Source organism: Clinocottus analis, unplaced genomic scaffold (assembly GCF_023055335.1).
Source record: "Clinocottus analis isolate CAN_PGR_092001 unplaced genomic scaffold, fCliAna1.0.p SCAF_12, whole genome shotgun sequence".
NCBI lineage: Eukaryota > Metazoa > Chordata > Actinopteri > Perciformes > Cottidae > Clinocottus > Clinocottus analis.
In genome coordinates this window covers 11,428,631-11,446,067 of record NW_027175843.1, presented here as the reverse complement: position 1 = coordinate 11,446,067, position 17,437 = coordinate 11,428,631, and the positions used below count along the sequence as shown (strand labels likewise).

Below are 17,437 nucleotides of genomic sequence, written 5' to 3'. Positions count from 1 at the left end.
CAGTGTCACAACTTGACCAACAAGTTTTTGATAGACTTTGACTTCTGCCCGTTTAAACCCGCTCTTCAAATACATGCTGCTTTAGTTTCATTAAAGACAGAGAACAGTTTGTTGCTTCTGAGCTGTTTTTGGGTGCGCGTGAGGTAAAAGGGGACTGCCATTATCAAAACCAGGCTGTCTATTACACAACCAGGTAATGCTGTTTTATCCACATGGACCTTGACCCTCTGCAGACACACTGAAAACAATCCTCATGACGCCTTGACGTGACTTGAAGGAGAACGAATCTTCACGTTCAGGTATTCTATAATAAAGAACTGCAGCCATGGTAAGTCTGCATTGTTATTTATATTATATTATATCCTATCAACCATCCAGATAATCCAAAGACTAGTTCCAATATATGGGGATTGGGTTTTGTTTGTGGAAATACAAAGCTACACAAACTAATTATATTAATCTTTGATGTGATACTATATCTTTGTGGTAGAGGAAGTATAAAAGTTGTAACGGCAATGCAAAATGTCTTATAAAATGAACTGCTCTTGGGTTTTGTATGTATACAATAATATTCTCTGAAATAACTGGCAGAGCTGTCAGATAAATGTAACAAAGTACAACATTTTTTTTAAAAAAGCACTTGAATATTTACTCATACTTGCAGTGTCTTATGTGAACTGTCATGTTTGTTTCAACGTGTTTGTTGTTTTGTTGAACTGAGCCATTACTTGCTGGACACTGACATTTTGGATAATCACTTTTCTCTCATATAAGCACAACCAGGCTTATTTTATTAGGACACAATTTCTCTTTTACTGCATCACATGTTATTATCATTACTATAACACAAGAGTTATGTAAAAGTGGTTCACATAATCAGTTAAGAGGTATTTAAAAGTGCAAATAAGACAAATAAGTATCCCGCCTGGTGTTTATGTCCATTACTTTAATGATCAGATTAACCCACTAGATGGCACTAGAGCAAAAAGGAGCTGTGGTTCAAATCCAGTTTATTTAAGACCGTGCACATTTTGAACTACGAGTTTGAAAGCATTCTTTGGATTATGTGAACGAGTGTGTGTTCAATGTAAAATCGGGGCTTGAATCGCTCTTTAATGTACTTCACATGTGTCTTTGTTAGTGATGCATAATGTGAGTGAATCACATTACCACAAACCAAACACATAAAGAATACAATTCAGAGTATATCTTCCCGGCTTCTGTGAGAGGGATCTTAAACATTTTGAACTGACAAAATACATCTCAACTTTCAGGTGCCAGCTGACAATCTGATGGTATATTTTTTAGAAGTAAGTTGATTTATCTCTGTTCACACTTTTGGTTTCAACACTCACTTTTATTTTTACAATTTGTAGCAACCTTTTACGAAGAATGTGTGAATAATATTTGGAAATTAAAAGAAGCATGAAGTCCAAGATGTGGGTTTTGTGTGTTAGGTAATCCAGTCCCACCTAGCTGTAACCTTTGCTTTACTGCTGCCCGCTATCGCTGCCATCCGCTGGTACATCAGAGATCGTTACAAAGTCGATGGCTTCAACAAGAAGTATGTGTTCATCACGGGCTGTGACAGCGGCTTTGGGAATCTGCTGGCCAGGCAGCTCGATGGAAAAGGCCTCCATGTCATGGCTGCATGTCTCACAGAGAAAGGTGCAGCAGACTTGGCAGCAGCGGCCTCCCCGAGACTGAAGACCCTTCTGCTGAACGTTACAGACAGTGCGAACATCGGGAGGGCGGTGGAGTTTGTGAGCGAAGAGGTCGGAGAGCGAGGTGAGCCGGGCGGACAGCAGCAGGGGGTACACACAGATAGGGTGCCAGTCAGAGTGAGGCACTGAGAGAGATAAAGGCAACCTGGACCATCCCATCATCAACTCATCCTCCTCCTACTAGATAGGGAGAACATACTTACCTCATAGTCTGCATTTTTTAAAGCCAGGAAAACAGTGGAGCTTCTTCAAACATTAATTTGAGCTACAGTTTTATAAAAAAAAAAAAGTTCTTAAATCCTCACCAGAGTGCATTTTTCAGAAGCTTTTTTCGGCTATTGGAATTTGTGAACATGTCTGGTCCGTCTCTGTTGGGTTGAGTAGTGGACATGACTCCCAAACAGAGTATATACAGCATGTGTTATGTACTACTTTCCTTAGTACTGTATGTTATATCATGGCATTTCAACACCGATTAGATAAGTGCCATTCCACCATAATGTCCTCTTTATAGAAATGGTATAACTTTTCAGAATCAGATTTTACCTAAAGTATAAGTGAGTAATAAGATTAAATACTATGTGTCATAAAAAACAATATAAATGCATACAAACATGAGTAAAATACAAGTGTTTTTTGTTTGACATGTTATCAATAAAACATTAAATCCATTAATTAAAAAAATCATTGCTAGTTGAATCAATAATGAAAAAATCCTTATTTGCAGGCCTAACATAGCAAATACACATACAAATATCACAATGTGCTTAATGTGTTAAATGCTGATGTGCTAAGATAGGAATTAGTGCAGCACAATCAGTGGTTTGGATAAAATGCACAGAGCATAAATATTAGCAGTGTGCACGTGTGTAACGTGAAAAGTACAGGGAGTTTGTTAAAAGCCTTATAGCCTTTAAATTCAGACATTTTTGCCAGTTTGCTGCTGATCAGATGAGGCCCATGAGGCGCTCTGAACTGTAGTTACAATGGCCTGATGCAAAGTGATGAGAATGAATCAAGTCAGTTGTTAACTGCAAATACATTTCTTATATTTGTGTAGAAAATAAATCACAAACATTGTCTGATCTTAACATTAGAGAAGTCAAAATTGAAGTTAAATTGAAGATCCATAAAAGTGGATGTCTGCTGGTAAAGCTCACGCCTCTATTCTCTGCAGGGCTGTGGGGTCTGGTGAACAATGCAGGCAGATCCGTACCCATCGGTCCAACAGAATGGTTGAAGTTGGAGGACTTCACAAAGGTTCTGGATGTGAATTTAATAGGAGTTATTGACGTGACGCTCCAGTTTTTGCCTTTGCTGAAAAAGGCCCAGGGCAGGGTGGTAAACGTGGCCAGTATACTGGGCAGACTGTCTCTCATTGGTGGAGGATACTGCCTGTCCAAATGGGGAGTGGAAGCCTTTTCCGACAGCCTCAGGTAGAGGGAACACAACAGATCTATTACACATTCTTTTAAAATAGGAATTACTGTAAATGGATTATTAGAAACGAAACAAATCTGCATGTTCAGCGTGCAATCATTCCTGCATTCATTCACATGCTCATCTCATTAAAAAGCTTTCCACTTTGTTTTGCTTCTTCTGCCTAGGAGGGACATGCGTCCCTTTGGCATCAAAGTAAGCATCATCGAGCCTGGCTTCTTCAAGACAGCTGTTACCAGACTGGATCTAATTGAGGCTGACCTGAGGAGGCTGTGGACCAGCCTCCCTGAAGATGTCAAAGACTCCTATGGAAAGACATACTTTGATGACTGTGAGTGGAAGTAAAGTTAATGACATTCGGCCACAAATGGTGTCCAATGAAAATGACGAATGACTCCTCTGCTTTGTTTTTCTCTGTCAGATGTGAAAGCTCAGGACTTCTCCATGGGCCTCTTGTGCAGTCCAGATATCTCGAAGGTGACAAGGTGCATGGAGCATGCGCTGACAGCTCGCTTCCCACGCACACGTTACGGTGCAGGCTGGGATGCCAAGTTTTTTTGGATTCCTTTGTCGTACCTCCCTTCATTTGTGTCAGACTATGTTACCAATGTGTTACTTCCTTCACCTAAAGATCAAAGAAATGTCTAACAGGCAATTAAACTTAACAGTATGAGTTTCTTGAAAGGGATCAAATTAAATATATTGTGACAACAAGTGTTACAAAAGAAGGAAATTTATTCATTTCATGTCTCAGCAGCATCAATTTAAACCATATGGGCAAGTTGTGAATGATCACACACGCAGTTTTATTGGTCTCATTATGATACAAATAAATCATACTGTGAAGTTAAGCATTTATTCACCGTGTTTATAAAACGACCGTCTACGTCTGCGTCCTCAGGTCATGTGTTGCTTTTCAAGATAATCAATCACGTAAATTTATTTCCCTGCAAAACAAACATGGACACGTATTATAATATTATAATACGTAAGTATTGCTCCAAACTATTTTGGCCATTATTCCAATATCATTACTAAAAAATGATCACGTTGATTCAAATTCACAAGAAGTCAGGGAATATAATGAATCTGATTAACAATATGCAATGCTTCACACACATATTTTAGTGTGTGAACCTGTTTTTACTGGAGTAGATGACTTTGAAAAATGTAAAGGCATAAGTTAAAATCCAATTATTTTGTATTGCTTTTGTTAAGTTTACAGCCCTGAAATGAGGTATATAAACATGAAAGATGAAGTAAATACATCTTCAGTTTTGTTCAGTGGCAAAAAAAATATACCATTCCTCAACACACTCTGATAGCCTTAAATCATTTTTTACATTCAGAATGCAGCTTACTTTTTTATCGGTTATTGTTGTTATGTTGAACTATTCATAGGATCTATTTCAAAGATATTCTCTGACAAAATTTTACTGTTCAAATTTACAAATATACAATTTATTTATCAACATTTCTATCAGCAGCTTCAGTGCAAAGATATACATATTGTACATCAGAATAAAGAAAACATTAATACAAGAATTGGCATAAGAAATGTCAGGAGGCATAGTCACATGAGACTTTTATCTTCATTCTATATAAATGTATTTCTCTTTCCTTAAACAATTTGAGTTTTTGTACACAGGCTGCATAAAAAAATAAATTCTGTGCAAAGTGTGTTTCTTTTTTTCGATTCCCATCTGTGAGAGCGGGGTTATACGTCGCTGTCCTCTTTCACGAGGTTGGCTGTGTCTTTGAAACTGTCCTCGGTTGGCGAAAAGGTGCTCGGACGATTGGTCTTCTGAGGTTTGGCGGGGGGGACAAACGGAGAAGGCTCCGGGGCAGAAGAGTCCCCAGTGCTTCCTACAGGCTTTTCATCCCTCATCTGGAAAACAATTCAGAGGGTAAACTAGCTGAAAGATGACCTGTACTTTCTGTTTTCTGGCGTCTCGTTGTGACCACTATGTCCAGACTCACCTCTGAATATGAAGGGTTTTCAAATGTGGTGCTTGGCTTTAATTTTTGCTTGAATAAGCTCCACTTTGACTCCTGAAAACAAACACAAACAGTGAGGTGACTCCACACTTAATAGCAATAATAATAATTTTGATTTTGTATATTTATATGCACTGTACTGTATTTAAGAGATTCACCTGCACAGGTTTGGTGCTGACAGAAGATGTGTTCACAATGCCCACACTTGAATCTGCATGATACACTGGGTTTACAAACTTGTTCTCCAGCTGTTCACCACTCACATTTACAGTCACCTGTTAAGATGGAGGTCGTCATGTCAGTTTCCTCAGTCATAATGATGAATCTAATTATTAATCTAATAATTCCGAATGACATTTTCTTTAATTTTGAAAGGTTAATCAAACCATCAGGAGGCACACACGCACACACACACACACACACACACACACACGCACACACACGCACGCACACACGCACACAAGCATATATTCTCTGTAGGTACATTCTCTGTAGGTGCTGAATAACATTTTTCAGTTATTGTACATGGACATGACAATGTGTTTGTCCCCACACAACGAGGGTTAACAGTCCTTAAGGGACTTAAGATAAAGCTGTCATGGTCATGTTGAATAATAGAAACTTTTTGAACGACACAGCAGTGGGTGGGTATTTCTTCTTTTGTTACCTTCATAACTAAATATTTGGCAATGACAAGCATCTACTGGCAGTATATATATCACCTAATGAACATATTTTAAATGAACATTAGTCAACTGCTGGAAGACTTCCTGTGGTGTTATTGTCATGTAACGTCATGTGGAAAATAAAAACATCATTCAGTCAATCATTGCAGTACCTGCGTGGCATGAATGACAGCGGGATCCCCTGATGCTCCAGAAGCTGTTGCATATAACGGGTTCTCAAATGTGATCGGCTCCCTCCCAGCTTCCATGGCAAAATTATCATCCTGTAAGGATATTATATTGATAAGATTGCTTTCTACATTCACTAAAACACACCAAAAACTGTTTTTAAAACGCTGCTTACACAAGCAGTTCTAGAGGGAGTGTTAAATTAAAGCTGTTAATAAATACCACATAAAGCACTAGTTTGTTAGTAAAAAAAAAAAAGTGCTGATAGGACGACACATGATTCAGTGACTTGGTGAAATATTAACTGCTAATAGACTTACCATCTGCATGGCTGCGTCAATGAACGACACTCCGATGTGTGATGGTCCAAGGTCAACATTATCACCGGAGCGAAACGTTACACCATTCCCTGTGTCACCGGACTTCACAAGGCTGCTGAGGCTGGACAAAAGCAAAACACTTTAATTTGTACTTTGATCTTGAATTTACGGTCATTTGCGGTCACTTTAGCACAGTTGTCATTCATAAGTGCAAAGAAAACAGAGTCACAAAGAGCACAAAGTTGCGCCAACAGACCTGGGTAGTTTGGGCATGGAGGGGATGAAAGATCCTGTTCGTTTGTAGTTGAGGAAAACTCCGACAGCCAAAGCTCCAGTGATGAGGATGATAATAATTGCCAGAAGAACAGCCACAGCTAAAGAAAAAGTATGCATGTTAGACCCCTGCAATAAGGTGTTCCTAATAAAACATTTTGCAGACCAGTCCTTTACAGTTCATGTTCTTTTGCTGACCCACTTGTTTGCTAAACCATTAGAGATGTTGAACAGTAATCGATTGTCATATTACTTGACTATTTATTAAGCAAATGTATGATTTTGGTCAGTCAACACTTTCAGTAAATGCTGAGAGACTGTTTTTGTTGGCCTGAGCAGCCACACAGTCACTGTGCAGCAGCTCCCACATGTCAACCGCTGCATGTGTGAAGGACTCCCACAGGTTTTGATTGGAAGAATCTGTTTTGGCCACTCTTTAAATTCATGTAGAGAATAATTAAACACCACGAGAATAAATAAATAGACACTTATGTAACAGTACCTGTTCCTGCTGGAGCACCCTTTGACTTTCCCATCTCACAATAGCTGCCCATATAACCGTATGGACATCTGCAGAAAGGCATGATGAAGATAAAATTACCACATGGGAAATCAACACCTTGAAAACCACAAATATTAAGCATTTGATCAAGCATACGACGGATGAAGAATCAATGAATCACAGGTGTGAATGGCACCAACAATAAAAACTCACTTGCACTTGGGAAAACCGCCTTCATCAGTGTAGCAGGTTCCACCATTCATGCATCTACATGCAGCAGGCATTGCAACGGGTGCCTCAATGGCTGCAGGAGCAAAAGCCAGGCGTACACAGAATCAACAACAATGTCACACCACAGTTTTACAGAGCACGAGGGAGCAGGCAGGCACTCATGAATGAATTTACGAATGCAGAATGAAATGCAACACAACAGCTAACACAAGAAGAGTGCAGGCAGTCAATGCACTCACGCTTCTGCTTACCTGCATCACATTCACTGGCATCAAACTGCACCAGAGAGGACCCCTGAGGGCAGGCGCAGGAGTATCCACCAGGCCGGAGGAGACAGAGGTGACTGCACACATTCTTACAAGGGTTGGGTACTGAACAAGTGAAAGCACAGATAATACTTAGTTAGATATTCCTTAGAGCAGAGATTATATAATTAAATTTCAGTTCGACTCCAATTTTCAGACATATTTGGTGTTATCTTTTTCATGTTGTCTTGCTGTAACTATTTGTTATTCCCACCTTTCTCAGCCAGGACAAACATGGAATAAATTATTGTTAATCTCAATGAACCATTCCTTGTTAAATAAAGATTAACATGTTTTGTTTTTTAAACGTAACAGTCGATTGCTATCAAGGTATGTTTCAAGGTCATGAGTGTTACAAAAATAATCCAACAGACTTTGTGTTCCATTAAACATTTTCTCTTCATACGGATCACTCAGTGTTCTGACCTGACTGGTTGTGTCGTTGCTCCTGATAGATGCGAACTTGAGTCAGCCAGGGGTTGATGGTGAGAACTTTGACTTTATGTCCTTTCCCGAACTTGTTAGTCTTCCACACTTCACCTTTGTCTTTTGTTGTCCAGTAAACATGCCCCTCAAACACATCCAGACTGTAGGGATGGCCAATGTCTGAAACAGAGAAAACGCAATATCTTAAAGTGCCTCCACTATTGAATAAAATACTCGATAAAACACCATAAAACTGTTTTGTATTTCTGCAGACTCGCTGTGTGTGTCAGTGTTCTGACCTCCTGATATGACAATCTTCCGGTCTGTGCCATCGGGCTTCATGGACTCAATGATGTTCTCTTTGGAGTCACACCAGTAGATCCTATTTCCATTTAGATAATCCAGAGCCAGCCCTGTAGGCCAGCCCAGGTCCTCTTCCTTCACCAGCACCTCCCTGTGCTGACCGTCCATCCACGCTGATTCTATTCTGGGTTTCCTGCCCCAATCTGTCCAGTACATCATCCTGTGAACACAGAAATATTCAGAGACAGAACATCATTTTTTTTACTGGATACAAAAGACTGAACAAATTAATTAAAGATGTAAACATAGTCTTTATTTGCTTCATACCCAAGTGATGGATTGACAACAATAGCAGCAGGCTGGTCAAGGTCTGTGTGGATCAACCACTTTCTGTACCGCCCATCTAGTTTGGCCACTTCAATTCGATTGGTTCCTGAATCTGTCCAGTAGATGTGCCTGAAAGGTGATAAATACATACTGAGCAACTAAGCAACATTTTGAGCAACTTCTGCAATGGTTAAGTCATAATGTTGGTGAATTACCTGCCAACCCAGTCCACGGCAATGCCGTCAGGATTAGCGATGTATCTCAGGTTCAGATCCATCTCTTTCACTGGGTTGTTGCCTTGATCATTGAATGTGGTCATGTAGGCGCGTTTGATGGAGCCAAACTGAGATCCCCGACCAAGAACTGTCCAGTATACAACACCTATAGATACATCGGGCGATAATGGTCACCCAAACTGCAACTGACAACAGAAACATTAAAAAGTAGACGTCTTACTGAGTCCTTGGCCCTCTGGATCCCATTGGTAGTCCAAAGCTTGGATGTGCTCAGCGTTGTCCACATAGTCTGAATACTGCTCAGAGGACAGGTTGAAACGACGGATGCGGACGTTGTCTGGCAACAGCAGCACCGGTGGGTTTCCTGTACATAAATGAACACACTAATAAAAGGGAACATTTGTAAAGAATCTTCTACTATGTGTGAATTATAAGCTTTTACCTTGGGCAGCACACTCTGTCCCGTGCGGCTCACCAAAAGAGAGAAAACCTTCAGCGCAAAAACACTCGAAGCTGCCCTTCGTGTTCTTGCACTCTTGAGGACACGTGCCGTACACCTCACATTCATTCACATCTGTTTCCAAACGCAGAAGACATTAAGAAAAAGAAAAACTAAAATCAACTTCTGTGTCTGTGTTTAAATGGATTAAGTAAACAATGAATGACTAATTGATTTGTCGTTTACCTTCACAAGTGTGTTTTTCGGTCAATCTCGGCGTGTAGCCGTGCCTGCATGAACAGAGGATGCCTCCCTGCGTCAGGTCAGTACAGTTGTGTTCACAGATGTTGTCGCTGCACGTGTGCCCACTGCCATGGTCTGACCGGAAAATACAAAAAGACAATAAATGTCAAACTAGACCCTTACGAAATGAACAGTTTAGCACCGACAGTATGTCACGTGTGACAGAAATAGTCAAGCTGAAGTCAAATCAAATGAAGGATAAGGCTCATTGCATTAAAGTTTGTTGAAGAATACATTTTAACTTGTTGTAAGATTGTATTCTTGAGTATAACTAAAATGAGCATCATCAAAAAAGTAAATTGTGTAAAAATCATCTGTAAATGTCTGATTGATGCCTACTACCAATAAAAAAAAGGATGAAAATAACAAAAAGAAATAGTTTTTTTTAACAATGTAATAAACGGCTTCCCGCAATCTTAATCCGACCCGCTGGCACTGATGACATGCCTAAATAATAACTAAATAGAATTAACCAATCTTTTTCTAATGGTCTTGTTTACTTATTTGGATGCATCAGTATTGAATTGTGACCATGTCATGACCCGTTAAAGGTTGCTTATTATAAATGGTCTGATTAAGCTAACTAAATTGAATAAATGTAAACTTCTTTTCAGGCATATAAGAATGTTAATGCAGCATTTTCATAGTAAATTGTGTGGGAAAAGCTTTTTGCAGTTTTTGTAAACCCGTAAGATTAGAACAATATTTTTCACACTAAAATTCATCATCGTTACTAAATTACTGTTAATTTACTCACGGCAGCCCAGCTCATCAGACTGGTCTCCACAGTCATCATAGTCATCACAGGCGTACTGCAGAGGGATGCATTGTCTGTTACTGCATTTGTACTCATCATCTGAACAGGGTCCATGAGTGGGACTTTGGCCTGGATATGAAGACACATATTGACTCAAGAGATGCTGTAGACTTATGTTCAAAAAATAAAACATGACATGCGATTAAGATTATAAATGAGACCATCAGTTACAAACTATTAAACTCACAGTTTTCCTGTTTCTCATCAGAGCCATCACCACAGTCATCGATGGAGTTACACAGCTCGTGGCTGTAGATGCAGCGGTTGTTCTCACAGCGGAAACGGAACGGAGCTTCACACTGGATTTCCACTGAAGATGAACAGAATGTCTCAAGAAATCCTCATCGCAACAGTTCAACACATTCACTCAAACATGGTAAGAGAATAGAGTTAGTCAAGCTTTGTTTTAAGTGCGCTTCACTTCTGAATGTCTAGGTTACTTCTTACAGCACAGGTGAAGCTCCTCGTCTGAATTATCTCCACAGTCATTGTCTCCGTCACATTTCCAATGAGGCTGGACGCATACGTGGTTCTTGCACTCAAACAGGAATGAGGGGCAGTATGTGCCGTTGGGAAAGCGGGTCGCTGCAAGTCAGTAATAAAAAACAAGAAAACAACAACAATTGACTAACTGTCCTGAAAGAGTGCATGGCAAAAACATTCAATGCAGGACACTTACGACAAGATGTCTCATCTGTGAAGTCCAGACAGTCGGCGTTGCCATCGCATTTGAAGCGCTCAGCGATACAGTGTCCACTGCCACACTGGAAGTAGCCAGGATGACAAGTCCGCAACTCTGCAACACAGTCAAACCAGCGCAAACTGAAGCACCACATAGACACCACTCATGGAAAGGGGAGCACTAGTTTCCTTTCTTTTTCATGAAAACGATAAATACACACTGACCATTGAATAAAAGTCTCACAGCACCTAAAATCCCCACATATCTTTCTTTATTTCTCGATGGAAAGTACTCTTTTATGTTATGTATCTCATCTAGAATAACGTCTAGAAAAGTTATGCTCACTCTCTGTTCCACCAGCACTGGACGGAAGAAATCGCTCAGTTATATCAATAAAAAAACTACTATTGAATGCTTCATTATTGGTGGTCCTGCCTGTTTATTCTTCAAATGGTGACGCTTTATTGCTTCTTTGTTTAGTGCAGCCCTCCGTTACTCACAAACAGCCAGACAACAAAGAGCCTCCACTTACCACAGTCCCTTTCATCCGAGTTGTCCTCACAGTCGTTGTCATGGTCACAGACCCAGCGGTCGGGAATGCAGCGAAGATTTTCACAACGAAACTCACTCTCTGTGCATGAGCGTGGAGCTGCGGGTAAACATGAAAAGTGTGTAATCAATCAAATGCAAGCTTAATCATTTACACAGACACAAAGAGATGGATGTAAAAAGCTTGAGTATATTTAATTGAAATTTTTCAAACCTGTCAAATGGCATCTATTATTTTTCTATATATATTATGACAAAAACACCTCGACGGATAGGCAGTATGTGCAGCGTTACTCTGCAGTGAGCTCATGGGTTCACTGGAAACGAACTCTCCTGGCAACAGCAGAACAACAGCAGTTGGGGAGCGGTACCACCGTGATTTAACCCCAGTCACTGGTGCTCTTTTGAGGAGCTACATTATCTCTATTAACTAGCATGTTCTCAGACATGTTTAAATTCTCCAGGGCAAAGGGTGACGGACTTGTTCACTCCCTCTCTCTCTGACACGCTGAGGACGACCTGTTTCTCTAGCAGCTGATAAGACTACCTCTCTCAGCACTCAAGCAGAAGTGTCGACCCTCTCACAAAACCTCCCAGCTGTCTGATAAAAAATGATTGCAGGACTATTATTTAACATCAACACTCCATTTTCATTTGGACAATTCACAAGAGCTGAGCTCAAATCCCCCACTGAACCTACTTAAAAGATACTTAAGTGACATCAAAACAATGAACGCAGTTTGTCACTGTTCACACTTTCATGAGTACGTAAACACAACTCAACGATGATGCAACAGCACTCACTGCAGCTGCGTTCATCGGAGTTGTCCCCGCAGTCATCATCCCCGTCACAACTCCATCTCAGCGGGATGCAGCGTTGGTTGTCACAGCGGAAGTCTCCGTTAGGATTACAGGTCACTTCATCTGAGAAGGGAGCAGGTACATAAAACTGGTCATCGTTTAGCATTAACTTTTTTCCACGCTCTGACAAAGAGCCAGAAGAACGGTCTGCAAAAGCATCTTGAGGTTCTATTCTCTGTCTCTTTGGGGAAGAGGATAAGTTTTGATTCTGTTAACTCAAACAGGCATATGCTGCTTGGAATGAAGATATTAAGCCCAGGTTTAACATGATGCTCCATTGAGATATTTGAAAAAAAACAATACAATTGGGAGCATAAAAGTAATTGCTAATTTAAATATGTTAGATGCACTGGCTCAGTCTTTTAGGTAGTATACATTTTTGCGATTTAGGCAAGTCAACATTTATTCATATAGCACATTTCGTACGCATGCAAATACACAATATGCGTCGCTCACATCAAACATAACTTTTTTTAAGAAGACACAAATAACCAAATTTAGATGTTCTCTAAAATGACATTGGTGGTGGCTGGATCAAATGTACTTTGTTGCCAGTTTATTACGTGCGCATTTTGAACTTCTGTAAAACATGTTTCTAATATCACCTCTCAGTATGACATATTGCCATTCAGGATTAATACAAACATGAAAAGATGATGATGTTCCAGTAGGTTATTTTTATTTATTAGAGCAGCACATTATGCCTCAAAATGTTCAGGCTATTAAGTCATGATGACAATGTTTGAAATTAAAGGCATCTTGTTTTTTAATTAAACTGTAATAGTCATAAAGGGAGAAGAGCAGCGCACCGCAGACAGATCAGTGAACTCTATTCATGCAGTGTGTGTCTGGAGAGGATAAGACTGCAGGAGATGAGAAGCACAGACGGGAGAGGAGAGGAGGAGAGCTGGTCTGAGCCGTCTCTAACACACAATGCTGGGGGTCAAAGATAGTGCTGTGTTAGCTAGTCTTGCCCTCGTAGCCCTCCACCTGGCCCATCTGCTACATTCTTATAGGAAGATTAGCACTGATCTCCCATCCTGCGCTGGCATGACACTAATGGAGTCAGGGCCTCCGATAAGAGACGGGAGGGCCGCGGCAAGGGTGTTTGGATCATATCAAAGTACAAAGAGACTTGTGTGAACCCTGCCCCCACGCAAGGACAGAGCAACAACACACACAGACACACGCGCGCACGCACACTCACACACACACACACACACACACACACACACACACACACACACACACACACACACACACACGTAGACTCATACCACCAGACAGCTCATAAATCTGTAGTGCTCTTCGGGAGAAGCAAATGGTGGGGGAGGGTGAGTGGTGAGACCTTCTCCATCAGCACCTCCCACTACCTCACTGTGTAATGTTCCACAGGAGGCTGAGGTGTTGGCTAATTGCCCTTCACTCACTCCTTGAACACATAACCTTGTTTCTACGTTGCAAAGTGTTTAATCTTCTGAGATCTCTGAAATCATAAATGTGATAAATAATACATAATACACTGAAGCTTTAACATAAAGTTTTGGGGCATATTCAATCCTAATAACAAACAGTCTTCATCCCAGTGTCCAGATGCAAACTGGACCTCAGTTCTGTCTGAAGGATGGTTGTCGCAGACTCACCACAGTTCTGCTCATCACTGTTGTCTCTGCAGTCGTTGTTGCCGTTGCAAACAGACCACAGTGGCACACAGCGGTAGTTGGTCTTGCAGTCAAACTCTGTGTGGTTGTCACATCGATGTTCTGGTCCCACTGAGGAGAAAAAAAACACAAGTTATGAAGTGAAGAAGACAGAGACTAGTGCAACTCAGATTCCAATCCTTGTAAAGAAGTACTTTTAAGGAAAGACCCATGACTAATGAAAAGAAAAAAGGTTGACAAAACTGTGTATTACTTACTGCACTCCTCCAACGGTTCATCAGAGTTGTCACCACAATCATCATCAACATCACATTTCCAGCTCTGGGGAATGCAGCGTCCATTTCGGCACTTGAACTGTCCAGGGCGGCAAGTCCTGGTGGAGCAGTGGGCAGGGTTCTCGTCAGACTGATCCCCACAGTCGTCCTCGCCGTCACACTGCCATGACTCCGGTATACATCGCTTATTTGCACACTGCCATTGGTGGGTTTCACATTGGTGGGTCGCTAGAGGGAAGACAAGTCCATCAATTGACCCGTATAAGTTTTTATATGAAGACATAAGACAAAAACAGAGACTACTGAGAAGCTTAAAGGAAGCGTGACATTTTTGAGAAATTAATAATATGAATTAAAATGAGTCGGTTAAGATAATACAACCCACCACACAGCACAATGTCTTCATCTGAGCCATCGTGGCAGTCCTGGTTGCTGTTGCACAGAAAGCGGGGACTAGTGCAGTTTCCATCATTGCACTGAAACTGGCCGAGCCTGCAGTGACGAGCCGGACAGGTGGAAGGCTCGTCTGAGCCGTCTCTGCAGTCCCTCTGACCATCACATTTCCACCAGATAGGAATACATCTGTTAAAGAAGAGGTAGGGCGAAAAATGTTCTGTGTGTTGCACAAAATGTTTTCTGTGACTCCTAAAGTCATTATATCGACTACATAACTAACTTAATAAAAAAGCTGCAAAAATGTAAATGTGCATACAAATTAACCATGTAACTACACTGCCTGGCCAAAAAAAAAGTCACCACCAAAAAAAAGGTTACACGCTAATATTTTGTAGACCGCCTTTAGCTTTGATTACGGCACATATTCACTGTGGCATTGTTTCGATAAGCTTCTGCAATGTCACAAGATTTATTTTCATCCAGTGGTGCATTCATTTTTTACCAAGATCTTGTAATAATGATGATAGAGTCTGACCTCTTCGCAAAGCCTTCTCCGGCACATCCTAAAGATTCTCAATGGGGTTAAGGTCTGGACTCCATGTGTGAAAATGATGTCTCATACTCCCTAAACCACTCTTTCACAATTTGAGCCCGATGAATCCTGGCATTGTCATCTTGGAATATGCCCGTGCCATCAGGGAAGAAAAAAATCCATTGATGGAATAACCTGGTCATTGCTGAACCTGGTTGTTGCTGAACCTAAACCTGAGCAACTGCAGCAACCCAGATCATAGCACTGCCACACAGACCTGTACAGGAGGCAGTAGTTAAATCCAGGTGGTGACTTTGTTTTGGGCCAGGCAGTGTATTAACGCTGATAAATTCCTAATTTTGTATTACTACATATTTGTTTACACGTGTATATTTATATAAACAAACAGCAGGAGGCGCTGTTTTCCATAGAAAAGAGAGCAAACAGAGCTTCACTGTAAATTTCCTTATAAAAATTACAGATGATGAATGGAGCAAGGGTACAGCATTTTCTTCTTACTTAATAAAGGAGAAGATAAAAATTGCACAAGGTTTTGCCAAGTAGCACAAGTCTTGTTGTGATAGAAGAGTAATTTTAAGAAATCTGGTCTCAAGTTCGATCAAACAAAACTCCTGGCATGAGATAAAAACAACCAGTCATCCTAATAGTGGTCTAATTTGTTCATGATTGTCCCACTAATGTATCTTGCCAGTTTAACAACGTTCTACTGATAAAATGCTAGTCATCACATAAAAAGATCACAAGGCACAGCACAAAAAGAACATTTGACAAACCGTTCATTGTTAGTACATCTGTACTGGGTGCTGCTGCACATGGGAAGGCATCGGGTCACACCTCCAATTTGGACCGTCAGGAAATGGTCGGGACACTCACAGGTGTGGTCCCGCCCCGCATGACGGATAAGGCATAGGTGAGAACAGCCACCATTGTTCACAGCACAAGGATTGTTGACTGTCAGAGGAAGAGCCACAGTCGGTCAAATAATCTCAATTCACCACAGTTTGGCTAATTCAGGCCATGTATTGTTCTGCGTGTGGTCAATCACCTGCACTTAAATCAACTTAAGGACCACATGTCGAGATAAGAAACAACTAAAAGCTCTTGGACACAGGATTTTGAGTTTTGCACTCACCAATGGGCTGTCTGTAAGGATGACACACATGGATGTCAAATGGTCTGTGAGTGGTGTTAACCAGGGCCTGCCGCCCAGATCCGTCGTATTTGTTTCCCTTCTCCACTGAGCGTGTGTTCCAATCAGTCCAGTACACAAAGTCCTCGAACACAGTCAGGGCAAATGGGTGAGGCAAATCTCCATCATACACTGTGTGTCTGTGTTGACCATCCAAATCAGAGTATCTGGTAAAAGATTTTTAAAAAAAGTTACAAGTCTCACTGTAATTACTGTGGTAAAGAACAGTGTGATCATTTTCTGATAAATGTACCTACTCTATGTAACTGAGGTGAGCGTCCGACCAGTAGAGCTTGTCATTGGTGTAGTCGATCGTGATCCCGTTGGGCCACTCTATCTTGGTGGTGATGATAGCTGCTTTGTTGGATCCATCCATTCCAACACGACCTATAAAGGCTTTGTCTCCCCAGTCTGTCCAGTATACAAATCTAACGGATAGCCAAGACAGCAACTTTAGATGACATCTATTATATCTGAAGAAGAGAGCATCTGTACATCTGAACTAAAGCTTTTCAATCATGTGACTTAGTGTGAGAAAGAGACAGATGAATACTGTATTTAAGAAACAGTTTTACAGTATCTAGAAACTGACAGATAATTAATCATATTTTTCAATTCTTTCTGACAAGGATACCTCAAATTTGGTTGTTAAAGATATCAGATAAAAGCAGGCTAAGATGACAGTGGCAATAATATGGCAACATTTTACACAGATGCTGTAATTAACATATTCATCTCAAAGCTTTTGTCTATTTTGTCTGTATTTCCCTATA

At 40.8% G+C, this 17,437-nt stretch overlaps 2 protein-coding genes across 2 annotated transcripts in view; one reads left to right on the top strand and one right to left on the bottom strand.

The window, feature by feature from the left end:
• Positions 1–1,143: 1,143 nt before the first annotated feature.
• Positions 1,144–3,812, top strand: rdh1 (retinol dehydrogenase 1). The gene is made up of 5 exons (XM_068573035.1): positions 1,144–1,152; positions 1,458–1,788; positions 2,902–3,160; positions 3,332–3,495; positions 3,586–3,812. The coding sequence occupies exons 1-5, from the start codon at positions 1,144–1,146 to the stop codon at positions 3,810–3,812; spliced, it is 990 nt and encodes a 329-aa protein (XP_068429136.1).
• A 67-nt stretch (positions 3,813–3,879) lies between these two features.
• lrp2a (low density lipoprotein receptor-related protein 2a) overlaps positions 3,880–17,437 on the bottom strand; it is a 47,424-nt gene continuing 33,866 nt past the window's right edge. The window contains 28 exon segments of the mRNA XM_068571799.1: positions 3,880–5,052; positions 5,145–5,216; positions 5,321–5,437; positions 6,001–6,111; positions 6,337–6,457; positions 6,593–6,710; positions 7,112–7,179; positions 7,325–7,415; positions 7,594–7,713; positions 8,074–8,253; positions 8,373–8,596; positions 8,704–8,832; positions 8,919–9,084; positions 9,160–9,303; positions 9,382–9,513; positions 9,625–9,756; positions 10,439–10,567; positions 10,686–10,808; positions 10,946–11,083; positions 11,178–11,294; positions 11,713–11,829; positions 12,534–12,653; positions 14,234–14,362; positions 14,509–14,754; positions 14,912–15,108; positions 16,249–16,426; positions 16,608–16,831; positions 16,922–17,092. Of these exon segments, the coding sequence (XP_068427900.1) occupies positions 4,882–5,052; positions 5,145–5,216; positions 5,321–5,437; positions 6,001–6,111; positions 6,337–6,457; positions 6,593–6,710; positions 7,112–7,179; positions 7,325–7,415; positions 7,594–7,713; positions 8,074–8,253; positions 8,373–8,596; positions 8,704–8,832; positions 8,919–9,084; positions 9,160–9,303; positions 9,382–9,513; positions 9,625–9,756; positions 10,439–10,567; positions 10,686–10,808; positions 10,946–11,083; positions 11,178–11,294; positions 11,713–11,829; positions 12,534–12,653; positions 14,234–14,362; positions 14,509–14,754; positions 14,912–15,108; positions 16,249–16,426; positions 16,608–16,831; positions 16,922–17,092 (3,985 nt within the window). The 3' untranslated portion in view covers positions 3,880–4,881.

Coding starts and splice junctions, on each gene's coding strand:
- rdh1 (XM_068573035.1), top strand. Junction 1,789..2,901: donor CGAAGAGGTCGGAGAGCGAG/GTGAGCCGGGCG, acceptor TATTCTCTGCAG/GGCTGTGGGGTCTGGTGAAC. Junction 3,496..3,585: donor AAAGACATACTTTGATGACT/GTGAGTGGAAGT, acceptor TTTCTCTGTCAG/ATGTGAAAGCTCAGGACTTC.